General features: G+C 50.6%; 1 protein-coding gene across 1 annotated transcript; it reads left to right on the top strand.

Moving 5' to 3' along the window:
• Positions 1 to 3,966: 3,966 nt before the first annotated feature.
• LOC120847690 (chitinase-3-like protein 1) lies at positions 3,967 to 7,037 on the top strand. The gene is made up of 2 exons (XM_040219549.2): positions 3,967 to 4,143; positions 6,333 to 7,037. The coding sequence occupies exons 1-2, from the start codon at positions 3,967 to 3,969 to the stop codon at positions 7,035 to 7,037; spliced, it is 882 nt and encodes a 293-aa protein (XP_040075483.2).
• The last annotated feature ends 14,776 nt before the right edge of the window (positions 7,038 to 21,813 follow it).

The following is a 21,813-nucleotide window of genomic DNA, read 5'->3' as shown; positions in this document are numbered from 1 at the left end:
TCCCCGACCATATCTCCTCACACGTCTTTAACACAGCGTTGGCACGACGGAAGACGGAAGAAGCAGATGACAGCGCGAATGAAGCTCTCCCAACGCCAGGGGCAGTGGTCTCCCCACTACCTGAGCCCGAGTCACGCCTTCGGACCTTTCCTGGGCCCTCTGGGCTTCTTCGCCGCTCCCCCGGGACCCACGTCGGCGCCCAGCGCGCACTCTGGTCCTCCCGGCCAGCTGTGCCGAGACTTGAGCCCGCGGTCATCGCCGAACCACAGGGACGACGAGGACAGTTCCGCTGAGGACAATAAGTATAGTGCGACGGTCGTCTGTTTTCTTTTCATGACCGTACATGTCTTATGCAAGGCTGAAGATTGGAGCGGGACCAGTCCTCGATGGAGCTGGCGCACTGCGGTGATATTCGTGAGAACTTGTGCGACTGTTTGTGCGTGAGGTTACGACAGTGAGTGGTGATTGACTTCGGACGAAGAACAGTTTATCTTCTTGCCGTCTGGGTTGGAAGTCGTCGATCCTCCGAGACGAAAGCAGTTAGTGCAAAAAGCTGGATGTGTAGGGCAATCGCGCAGGGTTCTTGCAAAGGAGAGGACGCAGAATGCCCCGATGAACTACTTCAGCCATTTCAGCGGAGCGGTGGAAACCGTGGTGATGTGCAACAAGCCTTGGACACACGCTACCCCCCCGCCCCCTAGAGATGTCGGCATAGAAAAGGATAAAGATCGTCGTCGGGCGCGCGGGGCTAGCCGGTGCTCTGGGATGAGCGCCCGGGCAGAACGAGCCTGGACACCATCGAAGGCGGTTGTTGCTTCCTGGATACCCACAGCATATGCTGTACAAACAAAACAGGATTGTATCAATATTTTCTTCAGTTGTATTTGGCGTTGATGTCATCACTACTGGCAATACTAATTTGTCTATACGACAAAAGTTGCACACAAGTGTTTCTTCGATAAATGTTGATACCTTAAAATCGATAAACTCCTGGGGGCAGTCGCTGGGCTTGTATTCAATCCATACTATTCCATCCACCTACCGCGCGGCCGCACGAGATAATGTGGTAAAGGATTTAATAGAGAAGTTACAAATGGGGTCCCTGTTCCACACTATATGTAATCTCTATGTTCTATAGCTTTCACTGTTACAAAAACACAACCTCCCCTTCGTCTAAAGGACCCAAAGTGGAAACATAAAGAGTGACTTTTGTCGTGATCCGAAAGTAGAATGACCTACTGTCCTGACTGAAATTTGAAACTGGTGGCATTTTCCCAGGACCATTCACTCTATGCGCTGATCAAACCATTAATTGTAAAATACTTGCGTTTGTGCGCGCGCGCGCGCGCGTGTGTGTGTGTGTGTGTGTGCGTGTGTGTGTGTGTGTGTGTGTGTGTGTGTGTGTGTGTGTGTGTGTGTGTGTGTGTGTGTGTGTGTGTGTGTGTGTGTGTGTGTGTGTGTGTGTGTGTGTGTGTGTGTGTGTGTGTGTGTGTGTGTGTGTGTGTGAGGGAGGGGGGGGGTGGGGGGCGGGGGGGGTGGGGGGAGGTGACACATCAAAATTCGGAGTTTATCGGATAAATCCGAATTGACAAAAATTTTTACCGGCGGGTGTTCTTCGAAGTTTTTTTTCAGATTTATCCGAAAATATGGAAACTTAGTTCTACCGACTACCCATCTCTCCGTGGTGCATGCCCTTGAGTCGGTCGATTCTTTAAACCCCAGCGCCTCCGCCAGTGATGGCGCTGGTGCAGCCTGTGGAGCTGAAGTGGCCTCTATGTAGAGCACTCGCCGGTGGCGCCGCCTGCACTCGACCCCCCTAGAGGGCTCCTCGGTCGGCTTGTTGGTCTGCTACGCCTCACTCCCATTTTGCTGTCAGGACCGGGCAGGGAAGAACAATGTGTTCGATGGTTTCGGCTTTCTGGTCGTCGACCCTACATTGTACGGTCAATATCGTTGGGTCCAACCGCCCCCGATACGATATAGTGACCTCAGCGCTCCTGCTCAGGCTTCAAACAGGAGGCGGCTGCCCAGACTGTTGTAGAAATCTTTGAACAGCTGAGTTATGGCGCAATCTAGTGGGACGGGCCGAAACTATATATCGGCAGAATCAGGGGTACTGTAGCCACTGTATCAGGGGACAGCGCTCTCGGTAGGCGGGCTCCGGATGACGCGGTCGTAAGTTTAGAGGAGGTCGTGGTCCTGACGCTGCCCGACCAACGCGTCCTGTACTAAGATGCCTGTCATAAAAGCGGCGTGCGTCCTGCCGTGCCCTCTTCCTCTTTCCTCCTTTCCTTCACCGAAATTACCGCGAGGGGCGCTGCCAACTGACACTATCGCGGCCGCGAGAGCGCGGGAGATTTGACGTCTGCTATTATGATACCAGTAGGGTTGTGCGAATAGTGGTTCGAATCGAATAGAACAGTGTCATCTCTAGCATCAATAGCGCGACGAGAGCCGGTTGCATCAGTTTTCCTTTGCACCGCAGAGGCTATAAATGACGTTGTGCTGAACAGGGGAAACAGCGCACCAGCAAAACAGTTACTCAAGTCCACGCCCACAAAAGAAAGGCACACTTACGCAGCGCTGACTAACAACTCTGGTACATTCACACTTTCGTCTTCGTCTTCTTTTGGTATCATGGACTAGGGCCACGGAGAATAATTTGGTCTTTTTCTTTAATAGGATGCTAAACCGTAAAACAAAAATTAAAATTAATTTTAATTTTAAAATAAGCCGCGCCGAGATGGCCGAGCGCCCAGCGCGAGTTAGTGTCGGAGGCGAGTGCCACCGCGTGGCGTTTGGCTACAGCACGATGGCAGACCGGCCGCAATGGGAGAATAAATAATAATTGGGGTTGTGTGGATATTTATATAGCGTGTAGTTGGTCAGCCATTTCCAAGTTGCGAGGAGTCACTCTCTGTTGATGAGCAATTTAGCCAGTGCAGCACAACCGCTAGCCTGGGGTATTTAACGTGCACCATGCAGTAGTGATCCACGACCGTACCCCGGTACGATGGTCATCCAGATCGAAACGAGCAGGGGTGGGGATTGAACCCAGAATCCCTTGGTTCTGCAGCACGAGCTTTCGCTCCACGTGCTCCGAGCTGGTGTGCGCTGGCCAACTCGGCCACCGATCCCCTTCGCAATAGACCGATTTCACTAAGCGTTCGGCGCATGCGTCACGCCGCCATAACTTTAGTTCACAGGAGGCAGGCGGCCGTGCACGCGAGGGCTCGTGCCTTCTCGTGCTTTACACGCACAGAGCTCCAGCGAGGTTGTCGCACGTGCAAAAAGACTAAAGTTCCCTCGATGCATTGCGGCAGCGGTGGCGTATAGTCAATCTGGCTGGTGAGAGCGAGCCACCTGACAGGCATCTTAGTACAGGAGGCGTTGGCGGGGGACCGGTGGCCGAGTGGGCTAAAGCGCACACCCAGCTCGACGCGCGTGGAGCGAAAGCTCGCGCTGCAGAACCCAGGGATCCTGGGCTCGAGCCCCACCCTGCCCGTTTCGATCTGGATGAGCATCGTACCGGCGTGCGATCGTGTATCACTGCTGCGTGGTGCACGTTAAAGACCCCAGGGGGGCTATGTTGCGCTTTTTGCACTCCCAGGAGACTAGGGAGAGGGAAGTGACGTCAACGACACAGCGAACGCAGATTGGGTGTTGATTTCGTTTTCTTCTGTCAACATCCAATCTGCGTTTGCTGTGTCGTTGACGTCACTTCCCTCTTCCTAGTCTCCTGGGAGTCCAAAAAGCGCAACATAGCACCCCAGGCTAGCGGTTGTACTGCACTGACTAAATTTCTCATCTACAGCTGGGAGACTCGTCGCAACTTTAAATGGCTGACCAACTACATTCTGTATAAATATCCCCATAACCATTTTTTTTTGTTTTTTTGGAGGCGTTGGCCCGACATATCGAGGCTGTACGAAGACGACGAGGAAGCCGCACCCTCAGCCGTGAGCCATGCCCTCGAAGCAGGCGGAGAGCGCCAAGGGCGGCTCCTCTGCAGACGAGGACCCCTTCCTGAAGAACACCTGCGTCTACTCGCTCAGCTCCTGCATGATCCTCATTCTGGTGTTTTTAATGGTGCTGCCGGGGGCCCTCGTCCCTTACCTCACGCGGCTGCGCTTCATCAAGCAGGCAAGGCGAAGCTCCTCGGTCCTTCCGAGCTCGGCTCATTGGCTGCCTGGCTGGCCACAAAGGACCTTTCCATTTAATAGAAATAACGCTCGCTTCTGGCATTCTTGTTTCTCGGTCCACCGTACCTGCTAGAGCAGGTCTAGACGAAGAGAGCGTGTGGTCATGCCAGAGGTACGGAATTCGTGGATGTAATTCCGTTCGCCATTTTGTCGTCAGGAGCTGTCCGGCGCGGTCGGAAGCAAGCGCTCCCAGAAGTCATTTCACACAGTCAACTACGTACAGCGTAGAAGATTACCTTCCATCGCGCTAGCATTTAACAACAAAATGGCACGTTAACTTCATGTGAAAATACCTGTAGTGCTCGCCATCCTAGCAGCCTGCGCCTAAAAATGAACCTCTTCAAACGCTCAGAGAGGTAGTTGACGTTTGGCTCATTTTCTTAGCAAAACGTCGGCTACCAGAGACTACTCGTAGGTTTATGTTCAAGTTGTTCCTTCCAGCCTCGATCAGCGTCTTGGTTTGTTAGCAGCCTCTACGCGGTACTATGCACGCTTCGTAAACAAATCGACTGGTCGCTGAAAACCCTGTTTAGACATGAGACATAAGTCTCAGTTCGTGAGAAGAGTCCTTTATCGCATAAAAGCCGTTTTCGAGTTCTTCCTATAGTTGGTCTGTGCGTGCCATGCGTAAATATAGCGCGACGTCGCAACTCCGTTCGGGGTAGGTGCCGAGCATGGAGGATGCCGGGCAGCCCGCCAGGAAGCCAGGTCCCTTACTCATCTGCCAGATGAATCCGGTGACGTCTTGTTTTGTTAGCAGCCCCTACGCGGTACCACGCACGCTTCGTAAACTAATCGACTGGTCGCTCAAAATGTTGTTCACGCATCAGACAGATGTCTTAGTTCGTGAGAACAGTCCTTTCTCGTATACAAACCGTTTTCGAGTTCTTCCTATAGCTGGTCTGTGTGTGCCATGCGTAAACATAGGGCGACGTCGCAACTCCGTTCGGGGTAGGTGCCGAGCATGGAGGATGCCGGGCAGCCCGCCAGGAAGCCAGGTCCCTTACTCATCTGCCAGATGAATCCGGTGAGCTACGCAAGCAAGCCACCCTGGACCTACACGGCGGACAACGTTCCGGTACATCTGTGCACGCACGTGGTGTTACCTCTGGTCGGCCTCGCGGACTTCTTTAACAACATGCAAAACTTCGACAGCCTGGCCTCGGCTCCCGTACCGATGCATCTCAACGAACTCGTCCAGCTTCGCCGGGGACGACCAGAGCTTCGACTTCTCGCCGGTTTGGGCGCCTTTCGGGTAATCTCTCCCAGATTCTAAGAGTTTCAGCGCCACCGTTTTCACTCTAGAATTTGGGGAAAACTAAGCAACGCATTTGCAACACAAAAAAAAAAATCAGAAACCGACTAAAATGATCTCAAGTATAAAATAATGTTTTTCTCTCACTCTGATCTCTATTCGGACTTTATCACTGGAAAAAAGTCGTCAGTTACAAGGGAACAATATTTTGCCTAATTTATTGTAACATAAGCTAAAGTAGACGCAGAAATTATGTCACGCGAGAAATACTGATAAGCACAGAAAGTAGATACTGCATTTACTCCGCTTGAACTCGAGAGACGAAAAGATTGAGCTCTCTCACTGGATGATATCGGTTATGCTAGCGCCGAAAACAAACAAAAGAAGTCAAACGTATGTATACCGTTTACTTACGGAATCTCTGTGCAGCTGCTAAATTATAACCGGTCGAACGTGTCGATTTCCGCTCAGGTTTTCCACATCAACTAGCCTGTCATTTATCCCGTGAATGAAGTATGCCGGCCCGGTTCGGCTTCGATTGCAGGGTCCGTCATATTTCCATCGATTTTAGCGCCACGACGCGGCTCTGAAACGAATCTTGGAAGTTTCGGTATTCTGAGAACATTGAGTGGCGCTAACAAGCACATGTTAGGCAGCGTAGGTCGTCCCTGAAGAGTTTAGCTACGGCAGAAGGCCTATTTTGTTCGTCACACTGCCAGCACGAGTTCGTGACCCACGATATTTCGGTGTAGCTGGGCTCTGAGTTGCAGGACAGACGTTCGTGGCAACGCGCACGGGATGGGAGCGAGGTATAACCTAGAGAGACATCCTCAGTGCGATTGAAGCATGGTGTCGTCAAAGATCTGTTCCCGCAGGACGCCGCGCCCCTGTTCCAAAAGGTTGCCCAGAGCCAGGGTCGAACGGCGTTCTTTGTTCGCAACCTCCTACGCTGGTCGCTGGTGAATCGCTTGGACGGCATCCTGGTGAGCGGCCTGTTTCCGACACCCAGGAACCGGAACGAGGCCGTGAGGCTGCTCAAAAAGATGGCCACGCTGTTCCGCCACCGCGAGTTCCTCCTCGAGCTGCCTCCGGAGGCCGCGCTCTTCCGACGCCCCAACTCCGGCAAGCGACTTGCCCAACTTGTCGACTTGGCCGTGCTGCCACCGCAGTGGCTGGCACGAAAACAAGCCCTGAACACCCTCTTGTCCAGCGGCTTCCCCCCGTCCCGGTTGGTGGCCGGTGTCCGGTTCGAAGGCATCCCGTACTCCCTGGGTGAACACGTCAGCACCAGCGAGGGCGGTACTGTGCCGTACCATGAGCTTTGCGCTAAGCGCGGCTGGAAAAAGCTCGTGGACGGCGAGTTAACTCTTCTGCATCGCGGTCGCTCCTGGTACATCCTAGAGGACACGGTTTCTCTCAAGACCCAGGTCACCAGACTAATGCGGCAGGGCCTCGCGGGGATGATCGTGTGGGACGTGAGCGCGGATGACTTCCTGGGCTTTTGCGGACCGAAAAATGCTCTTCTGGAAACGGTCCGCAACACCACACTCGCTGCCTGGAAGTCCACGCAGTCGGCATAAAAAAGTTCTTCGTCTTTTTTCAAGTGCGTCAAGATGACCATGGCCTAATTTCAGCTGAATCCAATGAATAGTTAAACCTGCTCCCGGATGTGTCATGTTGCTTGTCCCATACGAGAATGGTGTATGGATATTTATAGAAAATCCTATGGTGAGCTATCACCGTGTATGGCTATTCCCGTATATAAAATCCCGATCCTTCAGATTTCTATAGTCGGCTATAGAAAAATATATGTCTATAATCGGTGACAGGTTAAGAGTTTAGGGCGAGGGAGAGGGAGGCTAGGGAGGAGGAAGCGGGAGGAACGCTGGAGCGATGGCGATGTTTCCTCTTCTCTAGCAATCCATCTGCTTCCTCCTCCCCAGCCTTTTTAGAGCGCAGCTCTTAGGGGCCCGTTTCCGGCTTGAGCGGCGTCGGCGTGACAGCGAGTTCACGTGACCCCCCCCCCCCCCGAGGTCATGTGACCCTCCGAGGGCACGTGACCCCCCCCCTTAAGGCCACGTGACCCCCATGAGGTCACGTGAACCCTCTCCCCCGAGCTCACGTGACCCCCCTGACGTCACACGACCCCCCTCTCCTGAGGTCTCGTGACCTCAAGGAGTCACCTATCCCACAGTACGCTACCATCCTCCTCCTCAAGAGCTGCGCTCTAACCGTCGTTACAGGGAATTGTAGACGGCTTTCATTTCTTTTTCTCTCTCTCTGACCTCTTAACCTGTCATCGACTATAGAAAGCTATGAACTCGCGACTGTTTAATTTTCTTTAGCGAGCTATAAAAAATGTATGTCCCTAATGCTATAGTTTCGCGAAAATGTAACGTGCTTTAGCCGGCTATAGTGGGGTGAATGTCCCTAAATATATAGACTGAATATTGAATATTCTTTAACCGACTCAGTGATGTTTTATGTCACCAAGGCTATAGGTATCTGACCTTTCAATGTGCTTTAGCCGGCTATTGGGGAGAAGATCAGACCGTGGCGACCCCAAGCGGCTAACTTTAGAAATACACGGATGGGGACAACAAATAACAATGACTCAGCTGACCTAACCGAACGCCGCGTCAGCGTTCGGCTGGGGTTCGTGGTCTTCGGTCGCCGAAGGGGGAGGAGGGGCTTGTAGTTGTAGTCTTTCTGCACGCGTGACAACCCCGCTGGAGCTCTGTGCGAGCAGAGCACGAGGTGGCACGAACTGTCTCGTGAACTGGAGTCTGCACCCTATGAACTACAGTTATGGCGGCGTCACGCATGCGTGCAACGCTTGGTGAGATCGGTCTATTGAAGATTCCGGAGCGAGGTAATGGTAACAAGGTTCACCAGGCGCCGACTTCGCTCGTGCTGCCGTGGGGGTGCCTAGCAGCTCCGCGAGAAAGAAGAAGCGGTCCGCCGGGTGCTCGTGTAGGATGGGTTGCCGGGCGTATACCTCGGCCGTGGGAAGTGAGGAATGTTGCGGGAAGAAATAACCTCCTGCTTCTTCCGCGAGCTTCTCCTCTGTTATATCTAAACAGAGGGCCTTAGGTTGCTTCCGGTGTTACAGGTTTTTGTTTTCCCGGCGAGTCATTTGCAGGCATGCCACAGCTTGCGGTATACCCTGTCCGTTCATTAAGAAACTCACACAGGCTATGCCAGGTGGAGCAGCAGAGTTCAATGGTGTATCTCTTGATTCGGCTGTGGCGTGATTCATGCGCATATTATTCTGAGGGACTCCTGGCTATGTAGCATCGAAAAGCCTCTGTCGCTTGTCCCATAGATTGGCAAGGTAGAATTCAGGAGACGGTGTATCTTCCGTCACGTTTTATCCAGCACGTGACTCCCTAAAGCTTGTCTAGTACAATGGTACTCCGGAGAGACGGCTTTTCGCGGTGCCGTAGTTATGCCACTTTGTGAAAGTGACTCGGCGCCGGGGCGAGGTGGGGATGAGAAGTCTGATGTGTATAGGAAGGTGGTCGCTGCCCATTGGATCGGCATGAACTTGCCACTGAACCCGTAGACATGGATATACCCAAGTCAATTAGGGAAACATGTTATCCTGGTTCGTGGCCCCGGCCAGCCGCGTGGGAGTGTGAGGGTTGTTGCATAGATAGAGACCGGCTGCGACGCATGCTTTTCTGTTATTTTTTTCCCCAGGCGTTCTTGTTCGCGTACGCCCACGCGGTGTGTCTGGCATTCAAGTTCCTGGCTAGTATGGTATGCTTCTCCCTCTGCGCGAGGTGTTTGATCCGGTTGGCCTCGTTCGAACCCACGGACGGTCTTATGTATATGTTATGTACGTTAATACGTATTTCCCCCATTTCGACCTGTGTGAAAACCTCGCGATCGTCAGAGCACGCGGCCTCGGAGTTTCATGTTACTTGCTTGTGTGTGTGTGTGTGTTTTTATAGACGCTTTCAGGCAGCTGGGCATGGGCGCCGCCATAACTGACCTTCAGTTTTTGTTCCCTCTTATTCCGTTTGCTCCACTTCATCATTACCACAGCAGGACAGGTTATTGCAATTCTAAGTGTTATTGTATCCTTCTCCCCATGCATAGGCCCTTGTGGAGACTTGTCAACGCCCGCTTCAGTGGCTCGGCATCTCGATAAGACAAGAGAAGGTCAGCAATGGCGGCTCAATCTGGCGCGCGCTGAAAGCGTCTATAAGTGTGGCTACATTACCAAAGTTGGTGGTTTGTCGCTATATGCAAGGGGTTGTGTAACTGTTGTAGCCCATTATTTCAATCTTCTTGACGTTAACCTCCTGGAAAAGAATAACGTCGGGCGCCTTGTCGTTAAGTGCCGATAGGCGCGTTCTGAGTTGATACAAGTTCTGTTGTAGCCTCCCGCAGTTCCACATGAGGAACCATGGTTGTGGGTTGCGTGTTGCATCGGCGCTTGTTGTGTTTACGTTTGTGTGCTTCCCCCTCGGGTGTTCGTGTATGTTGGGAATTAGTGTATGTCATTATGAGTGTTTACGAGTTTGGGGATGGTCGCCGTGAGCTCTGCCAGCTACTTCTCCACCCGCGCGACGCCTTCGTATTGAAGCTGTCGGACCTGCATCGCCATGTCCGTCCGTTGGGGTGGATGTGCCAGTGGTACATTGTCACTGCTGCACACAACGCCCCGGCATATTGGCCCGCCGGTATTGCCACAGGTGGAGGGGGCTTGGGCGCACGCCTTCTCCCCGCTGGTTTCATCGCTGTTTTCGTGGTGGTGCGCCGTAGTGGAATGGCGCGCTTTGGACAGTCATTGCTGCTGGCCACGTGGGCTCCGTCGCAGTTCTTGCACCTCAAGGTTTTCGTGCACTCCTTCATGCCATCGTGTCTGGAGCCGCACGTTCTGTAGCGCGGATTTTTTCGTAGGCATACATCCGTATTTTGACCAATCGCGTGACACCTAAAGCAAACACGGCCTCGGACGGTATTCGTGAATGGTGCGGATCTCATGCATAAAACACACTCGCATGGGGCGAGTCTTTAATTCGAATGTAACGAGTATTACGTTATCCTTGTTCCCGAAAAGGCGCGCTGCTAGCACCTTCTGGGTTCTCCACACGATGCACACCTCAATTTGTTCAGGACTAGTCACCTGATTACCCTGACCGCGTAAGTATAGTGCTGCGCGGTATTGGTTTCCGGTGAGAGCCTTGTATGATTGGAATGTGTTAGCTTCGTCCCCCTTGCGAATTTCCTTGATTTACAAAAATTTCTTCGTGAGGGTCCCTGGTGGTCATAGGAGGGTTCCGTGTTTTCGGAGTTGATTTTTCGTCAAATTCAGGGGGTGTTTTTCGGAGTTTATTTTTTGCCGAAAATTCAGAGTTATCAGAGTTTATTTCTGTTTGATTCCCAACTCTGCGAAATTCGGAGTTTAATATCGCTGTGTTTTTATTAAAAATAAATGAATAATATCCGGGTGTAAACGTTGTCGGCATAAAAAAGAATAAAGAACGCCGTCGGGCGCGCGGGGCTAGCCGGTCCTCGGGGATGAGCGCGTGGGCAGAATGAACCTGTACACCATCAATGACGGTTGTTGCTTTTTGGAGACCACAATCTGGCCGCGTTGTCCGATGCTGGGCCCAGGGCGGACTCCACCGGCCGTCCCGGGCTTAGCGTCGGGCAACGCTGCACTCCCGTTCACGCTTCAGCTGAGGTCTCACAACATGGACAGCGACATTTCGCTAATGGGGGCTCTGTCCCCTGAAAAGGTGACGGCGCGACTCCCCGGAATATCATGGATTCAAGTCATCACGGCAAGGGAGTGTCCATGCGGTCTGCGGTTCGATGGAACGCCTGGTACTGGGACCTACCCAGGAAGACACACCGCAATATCATTCGTACTTGAAGCTCTTCATGTGCCGGTGATGATGCCAAGACCAACTCCCTTTGACGTTCCTGCAGCTCGCTTCGAATTGGAATACAAAAATCCGCTAGAAACATGCTCCGAAGAAATGAAACAGACTTCGGCAAGTTCAGTCCAGGTTACTGATATTGAGCCGAGCATCACAGAAGCCAAGGATAGTCCACCAGCTTTCCGGCAAAGCGACATGAACGAAACAAAGAACAGGTCCCCTCTGCGCACCCCTCCTTCCGACAACATTAACATCGACGACTAGTCACACCAGCCCCCCGACCATATCTCCACACACGTCCTCAACACAGCGTTGGCACGTCAACACGTCGACACAGTGTCGGCACGATGGAACACGGAAGAAGTAGATGACAGAGCGAATGAAGCGCGTCCAACGCCAGGGGCTGTGGTCTCCCCAATACCTGAGCCCGAGTCACGCCTTCGGACCTTTCCTGGGTCCTCTGGGCTTTTTCGTCGCTGCCCCGGGACCCACGTCGGGGCCCTGCGCGGATCCGGATCCCCCAGGCCAGCTGTGCCGAGACGTGAGCGCGGGCTCACCGCCGAACCACGGAGACGACAAGGACAGTTCCGCCGAAGACAACAAGTAGTGCTACGGTCGTCTGCTTTCTTTTCACGACCGAACACGCCTTATGCAAGGTTGAGCACTGGAGCGAGACCAATCCTCGATGGACCTGGTGCACTACAGTGATATTCGTGAGGACTTGTCCGACTGTTTGTGCGTGAGGTTGTGACAGTGAGTGGTGATTGACTTCGGACGAAGAACAGTTGATCTTCTCGCCGTCTGGGTTGGAAGTGGTGGAATCTCCGAGACGGGAGCAGTTAGTGTAAAAAGCTGGATGTGTAAGGCGACCGCCCAGGGTTCCTGCAAAGGCGAGGACGCAGGATGCCCTGATGAACTACTTCAGCCGGAGATAAAGACAGGCTTTTCATCTCAGTAGGGTCTGGTGTAAAAGGTAGGCTATTAATTGGTTTAACAAGCACATAGCTTCCACTTTTGAGGATGCAAAGCCTGTCGTTATTCTCCTTTTGCCCGGATACCATACGTTTTACTGTCATCGTAAGCGTGAATGGGGGCCTATGACGTCAATTTCGTTGTGTGTGCTTGCGTACACCGCCGGCTGCTGACTCTTGGGAAGATCGTGCACCACTTATTATGGACACTTTAATGTTTGGTTCAGTATCCCTTAAGTCACCGTGATATATGCATGGCTTAAAATACGTAAATTCTGACTTGTTTTGACAGAAGTAGAAGCTAATTAAAATTTATTTACTGCCAATTTGGCGCATCGCGACGTGACAACATACATATGTTGTTGTTGTTGTTGTTGTTTTATTTAAACATAAGTGTTGTTTAGATATGTGATGGTACTTTAACTACGTATTTTACGCGCCACACTCTAAACAAATTTCGTGTGTTTACTATGAGCTGCCTCCGATAGTTACCTCCGCAACTATCGGAGGCAGCTCGGCGAATGACGATGCCGAAATATATGCTTAGGCCCAAAAAAGCAGTCTGAGTTGTGTCATCGAGCAATGCAAGCGTGACTTTTTGCACTGGTTAATGTGACAACTCGGGTTACGTTTTTTTGGTCTAAACATATGTTTCGGCATCGTCATTCGCTGAGCTGCCTCCTAAGTTGAGGTGATTGGCTCTCCGAGTGTTGTGCGGGAAAGTAGATGCACGGGCGTTTTTTAGAGTGTACTTAGATAAATATGCACGCTAAAATGTCGCAATGTCTCGGCTTCAAATTAGACTAAACAAACCCCTTCTAATCGTTTAACAAATTAGTAACATCGGTCAAAACACTAATAGCAACTCGAGAAATCTGCGAATAACACTCTGGAACTGTTCGCCAAATAACACTATCAAGCACCACAAAGACAGCCGAGTCAGAACGCTATCTTGGTATCTCAAATAAATTATGAGCGCAAATAAAGTTGTTCAATCAAATCGAATAATTTTTTTTTATATATGTACCCGCCACCTTACTCATTTCTTTCGCCGACCGCACTCCCGAGGCGTGCGGCTGGGGCTTTAGTTCTCTCTCATTAAAGAAAACACAGCCATAAATGCAGTTTTGACCGTTTTGTCTGAGAGCTACAACAAGACAAATCAATCACCGAAACACAGTATCAATTAAGTGATCGCCACAAATCGGGAAATAGATCAAATAGGTAAAATTATGCAGGCTTTTATCTCCAAACATTATTTTTACCACAAGCAAGAATCGTGCGCTTGTTGCCTTCGCCGTTTTATACGTTAAAAAAAAAATAATTTTAATCTCAAACTGTAAAAAAAAAAAAAAAAAACGAAAACAAAGCCGGTCGCATGTTTGTCCTGTCGTGCACTATGCCAACGAAAGTAGAGCATCCTCAACGGCGCTATACTTCGTTTCAGCTTCGGTCCAGACGCAGCCGATGCTACAAGCGCGAGCATGTGGCCCAGAACCGTGCTTGCACTGCACGAGCGCGCGTGCTTGGCAGGGATGCTGAAAGCCCGGAGCTCGCGCTTGTAGCTTTGGCTGCGTCTGGACCGAAGCTGAAACGAAGTATAATTACGAACTGGACTTCCCATCGTTGCGGAAGTTGCGCACCAGATGGCGCGAGCTGTCAGGACAAACTCCATTGCACGCCCTTCAACAGTCTTCAGTAGAAGCAGTAGAAGCAAGCAGACGGAGTCGTCGCAAGGGCTGAAGAGCAAGGGCTTTGTTTGAGCCGACGCATCTGTTGCCATAGCAACCCGTACGTCGCAATCCATTGCAGTGGCCCTCGGTCGGACGGCGACGCGAGTGTATGAATCGCACTTGAAACGCAAAACGCCGGCGTCCGGCGTTTGTCTTGAGCATTCGAGCGCGTTCGACGAGCGGAGTGGCGACAAAGGCAGTCATCCTTCCAATCGGAGCTCGGCGTCCTGACGTCTCCTCTCGCTCGGTTTTTTGGGGCGCACACATTCCATCGTATCTCACACCCCTGGTGAAAAAGCGCGACTTGCGCGTGCAGTGGAAGCTTACATTCAAAGCACGAATTCCGTGTAGAAGCTGTCAGTTACTTACATAGTCTCGCTTCTTTCCCTTTCTTTTCTCTCTCTCGTTTTGCTGTTATAGAAGAATAATTGCCTATCTCACCTTACATGCCAACATTAGAAAATCCAATTTTGAGTACCATATGATATGCGACACAAATCTCCAATTTGAAGATTTGTGTTTGTCCTTTATCCCCTTGGTTCCCCTTCTCCAGGGATTATTATCGTTATTTTTGTACAGCTCAGTTGCACCTTTGCGCCATAACCAATTATAATGCAGGCCGTTCACCCTTGTTGGTGTTAAAGTGGTGGCGGCTGTTAAAAGCCTTTTGCTCTACTGACGTCTAACTTCTGGTTAGCTTTGTTGGTACAGCGCTCCACTGGAAATAGAGAGGTACTTGGTTCGATACCAGGACAGGGGTATTTTTTCGGTCGCTGCTTACTCGTCACTCTCGCTGTGTTTGGAAATATGTGTTTGTCCTTTGTCTCCCCTGTTCCCCAATCCTCCAGGGATGATTATCGTTGTTGTGGTTATTTGATCGCGTTTCATCGCGAGACGCGTAGTTGCAAAGTTGACCACCGCGCTTTTCCAAGCGAGGAATGTGTTCTCTCCGAAATTCCCTCGCATTTAAAAATTATATCGCATTTAAAAGTGGGGAGAGGAGTGACGGTTGTATGACTTCATTTAGAGCTTACCGCACCGAACAAATATTCGCAGGGAGCATCCGTGCCGACCCTTAGCATAGCACTACCACCGGGAGCGGGATTGCTACCGGGAGCTCGCACTATGAGTTGAAAGCATGCCCTCAAGAGCGCGCACGGACCATGCCAACATAGACGTAGAATTTAGCGGTAGCGCTCTGCTGGAACCTAGAACACCTAGAGTAACTAAAATTGTTATTAACTTTAATAACTATTTTCTCTGCAATTCTCATTTCAATTTTGCTTTAAAGATAGTAAACGGTTTTAGTGGCAGACTTTTTTTTTTTTTTTTTTTTTGCGAAAATGTGATTTTTTTATTATTTCTTTGTTCTCAGGCTACTTGATCTGGAAACTGGGCAGAGAAGAGGGCTTCAGGCGAAAGCTACTGAACGCCACGATAATGCGGTCAGCATACGCTGCTCAGTGGATAAGGACAGGGCTAGTGTCCGCCCGCACAGAGCATAGCTAAAGGCGCATTTGCAGTCGCTTTTGCTCTATTGACGTCTGTCTTTTATTCTTTCAATTTTATGTTTCCATCTTGACCCAGTGAAAATCACCTGTGAGTTGAAAAAAAAAAGTTTATGAGACGTTAAGTGTTTAAACAGCGTGAGATTAGTCTTTCACTGTACGCCGACACATCTACGCGCTGTAGATGAGACATTTAGTCAGCGCAGACCACTAGATTGGTGTCGTTCATCGCACAGAAGTGATACACGAACGCACACCGCGATACAACGCTCCTCCAGATCGAACCCGGCAAGAGTGGCATTCGAGCGCCCGGGATCGATGGGTTGCTTACAGCGAACGTCTGAACTAGTGCGACACGCACCTGGAGCGTGCGCCGAAGAAGAGGAAGGCCGTCGATCACGCGCCCGCCGACCAAAGCCGAACGAGACCGTGGTGGCAGCAGCAGCCTCCGAAGCGCACGCACCGGTCCAACCGTTCGATGCAGGAGAGCAGCAGCTCCCCCGACGGCACCTTGTGGCCCTGGGCCCGGCGACGACTGGTCCGCGTTCGGTCCCAGCTGACGGGCAGCCAGAGCCGCTCCGACCTGCCCGGTTGCCAGGAGGACCGACAGGCCGGGCCCTACGCCATGCTCACCGAGCCACTAATTCGCATGCACAGCGTGGCCGACGGAAGCTCGGTGGGCGACGTGCCCGGCTTCATGGTCGACGTCCATGTCGTCGACGAGCAAATGGGGCCGCCTCCGGTCACGCAGGTAACAGCTCCGCATCTCCGACGCGGGCTAACGCACAAAGGAGACGATCCAGTTCACTCGGCAAACGAAATGATTCGCTACGATTTCCGGCTCCCTTCCGTTCGGTCTTACGAGCCTCCTAGCGGTTCGTTAGTTCATGTGGTTCATCCTGACTAATGTACATGCTGCCGGGACTCTGGAGTGAAGACTCGAGGCTCGAAGATGATGATAAACATGAGACTGGGCTAGGAAAATGGAAAACGCGAAGGAAGGCGGAAAAAGAACAGGCAACGTCTCAAACTCAGCTACAAAGTTTACGACGTCACTACAATCATCACAGGCAACAATACACCACAAGAGAACACCATAACACAAGAAAGTTGAAAAAAAAATCCCAGCTTTCAAAAAAAAAAACAAAAAAAAAACGGGGGTAAACATTTTCTTATCTCCCCCCAAATCGGCTACAAAACATTTATACATAAAGTCAACCACAACCACAACCACGACCTTGTACTCGGCGAACGCAAGGGGTTGACAACTGAGCACAAAGAAACGACTTTGCCCACCGAGAACGTACTAAAACTACTAAAACTGCGCTTTCTCTAACCATGCACACAGTCCAAAGAGACCTACAGAGACACCCGCTGGCCTGCTCTCGGTCTATTTTTTTTTTTCATTACTGAAGGCTCCGTTTTTGGCGATTCCCGCCCAAATGGGGCACATGGACGCCATTTGAGCGACAAAGAGTAGACGCGCAGAGAAATGCATAGCGGTCGAGGACATGAACGGATTTGGTCACAGCAACAAAGGGCCTGAGAATGCCAGTCCTGGTAACCGCGCGCTATACCTGAATCAATGGGAAGACTCTGGGACCTCTACGTTTGCGGTTCAAGCAGGTACAAGGCTAGCGGTTGCGGTAAGGCGCCCCGCGCGATTTTTTCGTCTCCTATCTAGCCCCAGCCTTGTACCTGCTCCACGAGTGGTAACTTTAGCGCACTACTACGCTTCTCACGCGCTCAAAGTCTTTCGGAAAATAACTGATTTAATGGTTTTCGATGACGCTCAGCAAGTTTCTAATTGAAACCACATGTCTATTTTTATTAATTAAAAAGTTAATTACCAAATTTTAATAAATTAGCCGACTTATTGGGAAAAGTACCCACCCACGCGCCAAAACAACAGGGACAAAAAACGAAGGGAGAACTAGACAGGACGCGGCGTAACTTTCAACTGAATTGTTTATTTGGATGACAGAATTTAAAGAAAGAATAAAAAAAACACCCTGTATATCGTTAATTAACGGGAGGTTATTTTTAAATTAAATAAAAATACCTGAGTCTGCTCTACAAGAAAGTTTTCGGAAGCACGTATGTTTCGCAAACGTAGCTTTTTGTACTATAAAAGGTATTCACTGGACGCTTTATTCGAGGTCGTTGTTCGCAGCACATGCTCAGAGCTAGCTTAATTCCACCAATCCCCTGCCAAGAATAACAATCCCGGTTGGGTGGAACGCACGTTGAACGGGCATACGCACCCCTTTTCTCCCAATCAAGATATATGTTCTTTGACAGGCGACAAATAGGAGCTGCTTCAGAGCATGCGCGCTGCGAACAACAGTCTTAAATATGGCGTCCAGTAAATATACAGAGCACTGAACAAACGACGTCTACTTTTTGTTTCCGACAATTACGAGGGAACGCTCAAAATTAATCGGTATGAATTTCGCAGTACCAGCTTCCGCCGCTAGCAGCGCTAAGCAGCACCCCTTCCTAAAGCCCCTTCATGTTACAAAAGTAGCGCATGGTGTCCATGCACGAGGCACGTGCAACGTGCAGCCCTTGGGAAGATCATGGCGGCACAGCGCAGCCCTGAGCCAGATTTCAGACGCCATGTTCTTCCCAGAAGTGGCGCGCGGCACATGTCTCGGGCATTTCCACAACAATGAATGGCGCCACTTTTCCCAGGATAGAGTGGCTTCACCCCTACTGAGTCAGATTACCGACCGGCATCGTATGCTAAAGTTCTAACGGCATTTTGTGAATGTTTTACCCCTGCGCTTCAAAACAACATCCACAAAACTTTTTTTTTACTTTTTTCTTTTATACGGACGAAGAGAAAAAAAAGTCACACGGGGCGAAGCAACACCACCTAGACAGAAAGCCTCCGCATGGTTTCCTCTTCTTCTATGAAACGTCATCACAGTCGGATCGCGCTCGGTCGGCTATTGGACCCGAGCCCGACCTTCGACGCGCTGATTGGCCACGAGCCGCAGCCGAACACTGACGCAGCACTCGTGCCCAATCTGTCGCCTCGATCGATCTGACTATGATGACGCGTGTGGAGGCCTTCTGTCTAAGTGGTGTTGGGCGAGGTCCGGTGAATAGGGAGGGTGGAGAGGCAGCGTCATGGCAGTTTATGTTTCTCAAAAATTGTTGCACTTACAGGGCAGTGTATGCTGGGGAACTTTAGCGATGCTACCACCACTTTCTCCTTTACCACAAAACTAGGCATTACTGTTTTACTGGGTTGCGCGAGCCTCGCCAAACTCCTAAGTTAAACGCCCGATTAACAGTTTCAATAGGAGGAACAGACTCGGATTGAACACTACCCGAATTTTCTCCATGTTTTCATGAGTTCGGGACGCTGAGGGTCGCCCTGACTGAGGCTGGTCGTCGATTAATAATTGACCGGTCTTGAAACGAAAAACCCGCTTGTAGACCTGCGATTTCTTCATAGCGTTTTATTTGTAAGCTGTCTGAAGCATTAGGAGAGATTCCGCTGCTGTTTTGCATAAAAGAAAACAATATTTCGCGGTCGCACGCTGTTCCTTTAGATCAGACATTGCAAAATACGAAGAATGGTTCTGAAGCACTGCAGTCTAAAAAAAGCCCGTTCGTCTGCTTTCCCGCACAACACTCGGAGAGCCAATCAGCGCAACTTACGGAGGCAGCTCAGCGAATGACGATGCCGAAACATATGTTTAGACTAAAACACGCGGTCTGAGTTTATCGGCATCGTCATTCGCTGAGCTGCCTCCGTAAGTTGCGCTGATTGGCTCTCCGAGTGTTGTGCGGGAAAGCAGACGCAAGGGCTTTTTTTAGAGTGAAAGCATTCACAACATGCCGCTAGAACTTTAGCAGACGACGATGGCCGGCACGTGGGCTCGAAGGGGGTGCTGCTGCTGCTAGCGGCGGAAGCTGGCACTACGAACCCCTCCAGAAATTTATTCTGGTTACTTTTGAGTCCCCCCTCGTAATTATTTATGTCATAGAAGGGACGTTCGTTCCACGTCTGAAAATGGAGACGCATAAAAGAAAGCATTATTCACTATGCGGCCTATCTGTGTGGACTCGCTTTCCTCCTGCCGATTGTATAAACGGGCGGCTATTTTAGGTTGAACTGAGACCACGTGGCTGCCTCAATATAGCCCTAGTGTAAACCGCAGTTCCTTTCTTTCTTGTTTGCTTTTTTTCGAGCGGCCTTTTTAAGAATAAAGGGGCCGTGAAACAACATTGGCCATCGGGACGTTCCTCAATTCGCACGAGCGCGCTACACTCCGAGCGTGGGGCGTTCCACGCGCGAAAAATCGCGAGCCAATTCGTTGATCACACGAATGTCATTCGTTGTAAATGGCATTCGAGTTGCCCGTATGCAATCTCGTGCGCAGCAAGGACGACGACAAAAGGGGAGAACAGGACACAACAAGGCGGCTTGTTGTGTCCTGTTCTCCCCTTTTGTCCTCGTCCTTGCTGCGCACAAGATTGCATAAGTTTTCTTGCAGTCTCTCCTCCCCCAAGCCTGATGACGAAGTTGTGGGACTCGCATTGGTGGCATTGTAAATAATGCGGTTTCCAGGATTTCGTCATCAAACTTTGCGATCCCCGCGATGACAGTACTTAAAAAAGCGATGCAACGATTTTTTTTTTTTTTTTTTTACTTTGCGCAATTATTGCTTAGAACGAATCCCCGACGTTAAATGGGAGATGCAACAATTTTTGTACTTTGCGCAAATACCATTAAGAACGAATCCCTGACGTTAATGACCTATAAAACACGCGTTCGTTTTTCACCCCACGCAATAGAAATCCCCCCCACCAAAAAAAAAAAAAAAATTAAAGAAAATGAGCAGCGTTCACCCCCTCAACTCGCAGCCAGAACAAGTGGCCACGTGATCTGGAGCCGATTCTATGCCGCCAATGTTGATCATAGCCACGCGCTGGGGTTGGCAAAGCACATGAAACGCGCTGAGTTCCAGACATTGTTATGGCTCGGCTATTGTCGTCGTTGCAGCGATTGGACACGGACCACTACCCGAATGCTTCTCGAGCTAGTAATTATCACGAGCCCAAATTGAGTGCCCACGCAATGCTCGGGTTCAATCTATGAACCGCATTCAAATATCGTCATTAGGGTGTACTGCGATCTCCACGCTACGTCATCGAATTTCGCAAAGGAGAGATTGAATGAAAATGATTGCATTTGTCCTTGAAATTACACCGCAACAAAGCAGTTTCTTGGCCAGTGGTGTTGCGTGCGAGTAACCTTGAGTCCCACTAGTGCCAGTAAGCGCGTGTAAAGTGAAAAGCATTACAATTGAATATCGTTGCACCGTCCCTTTAATGACCTATGAAACACGCATTCGTTTTCCACCCCACGCAATAGAAGTCGCAGAAACTAATTAAAGAAAAGCGAACAGCGCTCACTGCCTCAACTAGCAGCTAGAACAAACGGCCACGTGATCCGGAACTGATTTAATGCCGTCGATGTTGATTATGGCCATGCACTGGAGTTGGCAAGGTGCGGGACACGCGCTGAGATCCAGATATTCCTATGGCTGGGCTGTTATCGTCCTTGAGGCGATAGAATAAGAGCAGCTAACCGAATGCTTGTCAAGCTATAGAGTATCACGAGCCTTAATCGATTGCTGTTACAATGCTCGGGTCAAATTTATAAGCCGCTATCAAATCAGGGTGTCGAACCGTAACCGTAACTGAATCGCTTATTTTGCCCCAACCGGCACAAAGCCCAAGCCGATATGTTCGGCGCCATTTTGGAGCTGGACCTGAAACGTAGCAAAACAAACGAACCGTTTCGAAACATTTCGCCAAACGTTTCGGGCGCGCATTCGCGCTACTATTCCATGCGCTGTGCGTCGGAAATTTGGAGAGGCTTAGCGCCGTGGAGCAAGCTGTTTCTACTTATGCAAATATTTTTGTAAACATATTTTACAACAACAAAGGTCGATAACCGCCGTCACAAAATCGGCCTGACCCGCTCAAATTCATTGCGTCCACGCGCCCGGCAAAAAGCCGCCGCATCGCGCCGACGCGATGACACACCCAGCCGCCGCGGAAACAACAACGTGCACTCTAAAAAAACACGCACGACACTCGGAGAGCCAATCAGCGCAACTTACGGAGGCAGCTCAGCGAATGACGATGCCGAAACATACGTTTAGACTAAAAAACGCAGTCTGAGTTGTGACATTAAGCAATGCAAGCGTGACGTTTTGCATTG

The sequence above is a fragment of the Ixodes scapularis genome, unplaced genomic scaffold (assembly GCF_016920785.2).
Source record: "Ixodes scapularis isolate PalLabHiFi unplaced genomic scaffold, ASM1692078v2 PGA_scaffold9__187_contigs__length_104089568, whole genome shotgun sequence".
NCBI classification, from domain to species: Eukaryota; Metazoa; Arthropoda; class Arachnida; order Ixodida; family Ixodidae; genus Ixodes; species Ixodes scapularis.
The sequence above is the reverse complement of the archived record's forward strand: the minus strand, read 5'-3'. Positions and strand labels throughout refer to the sequence as shown.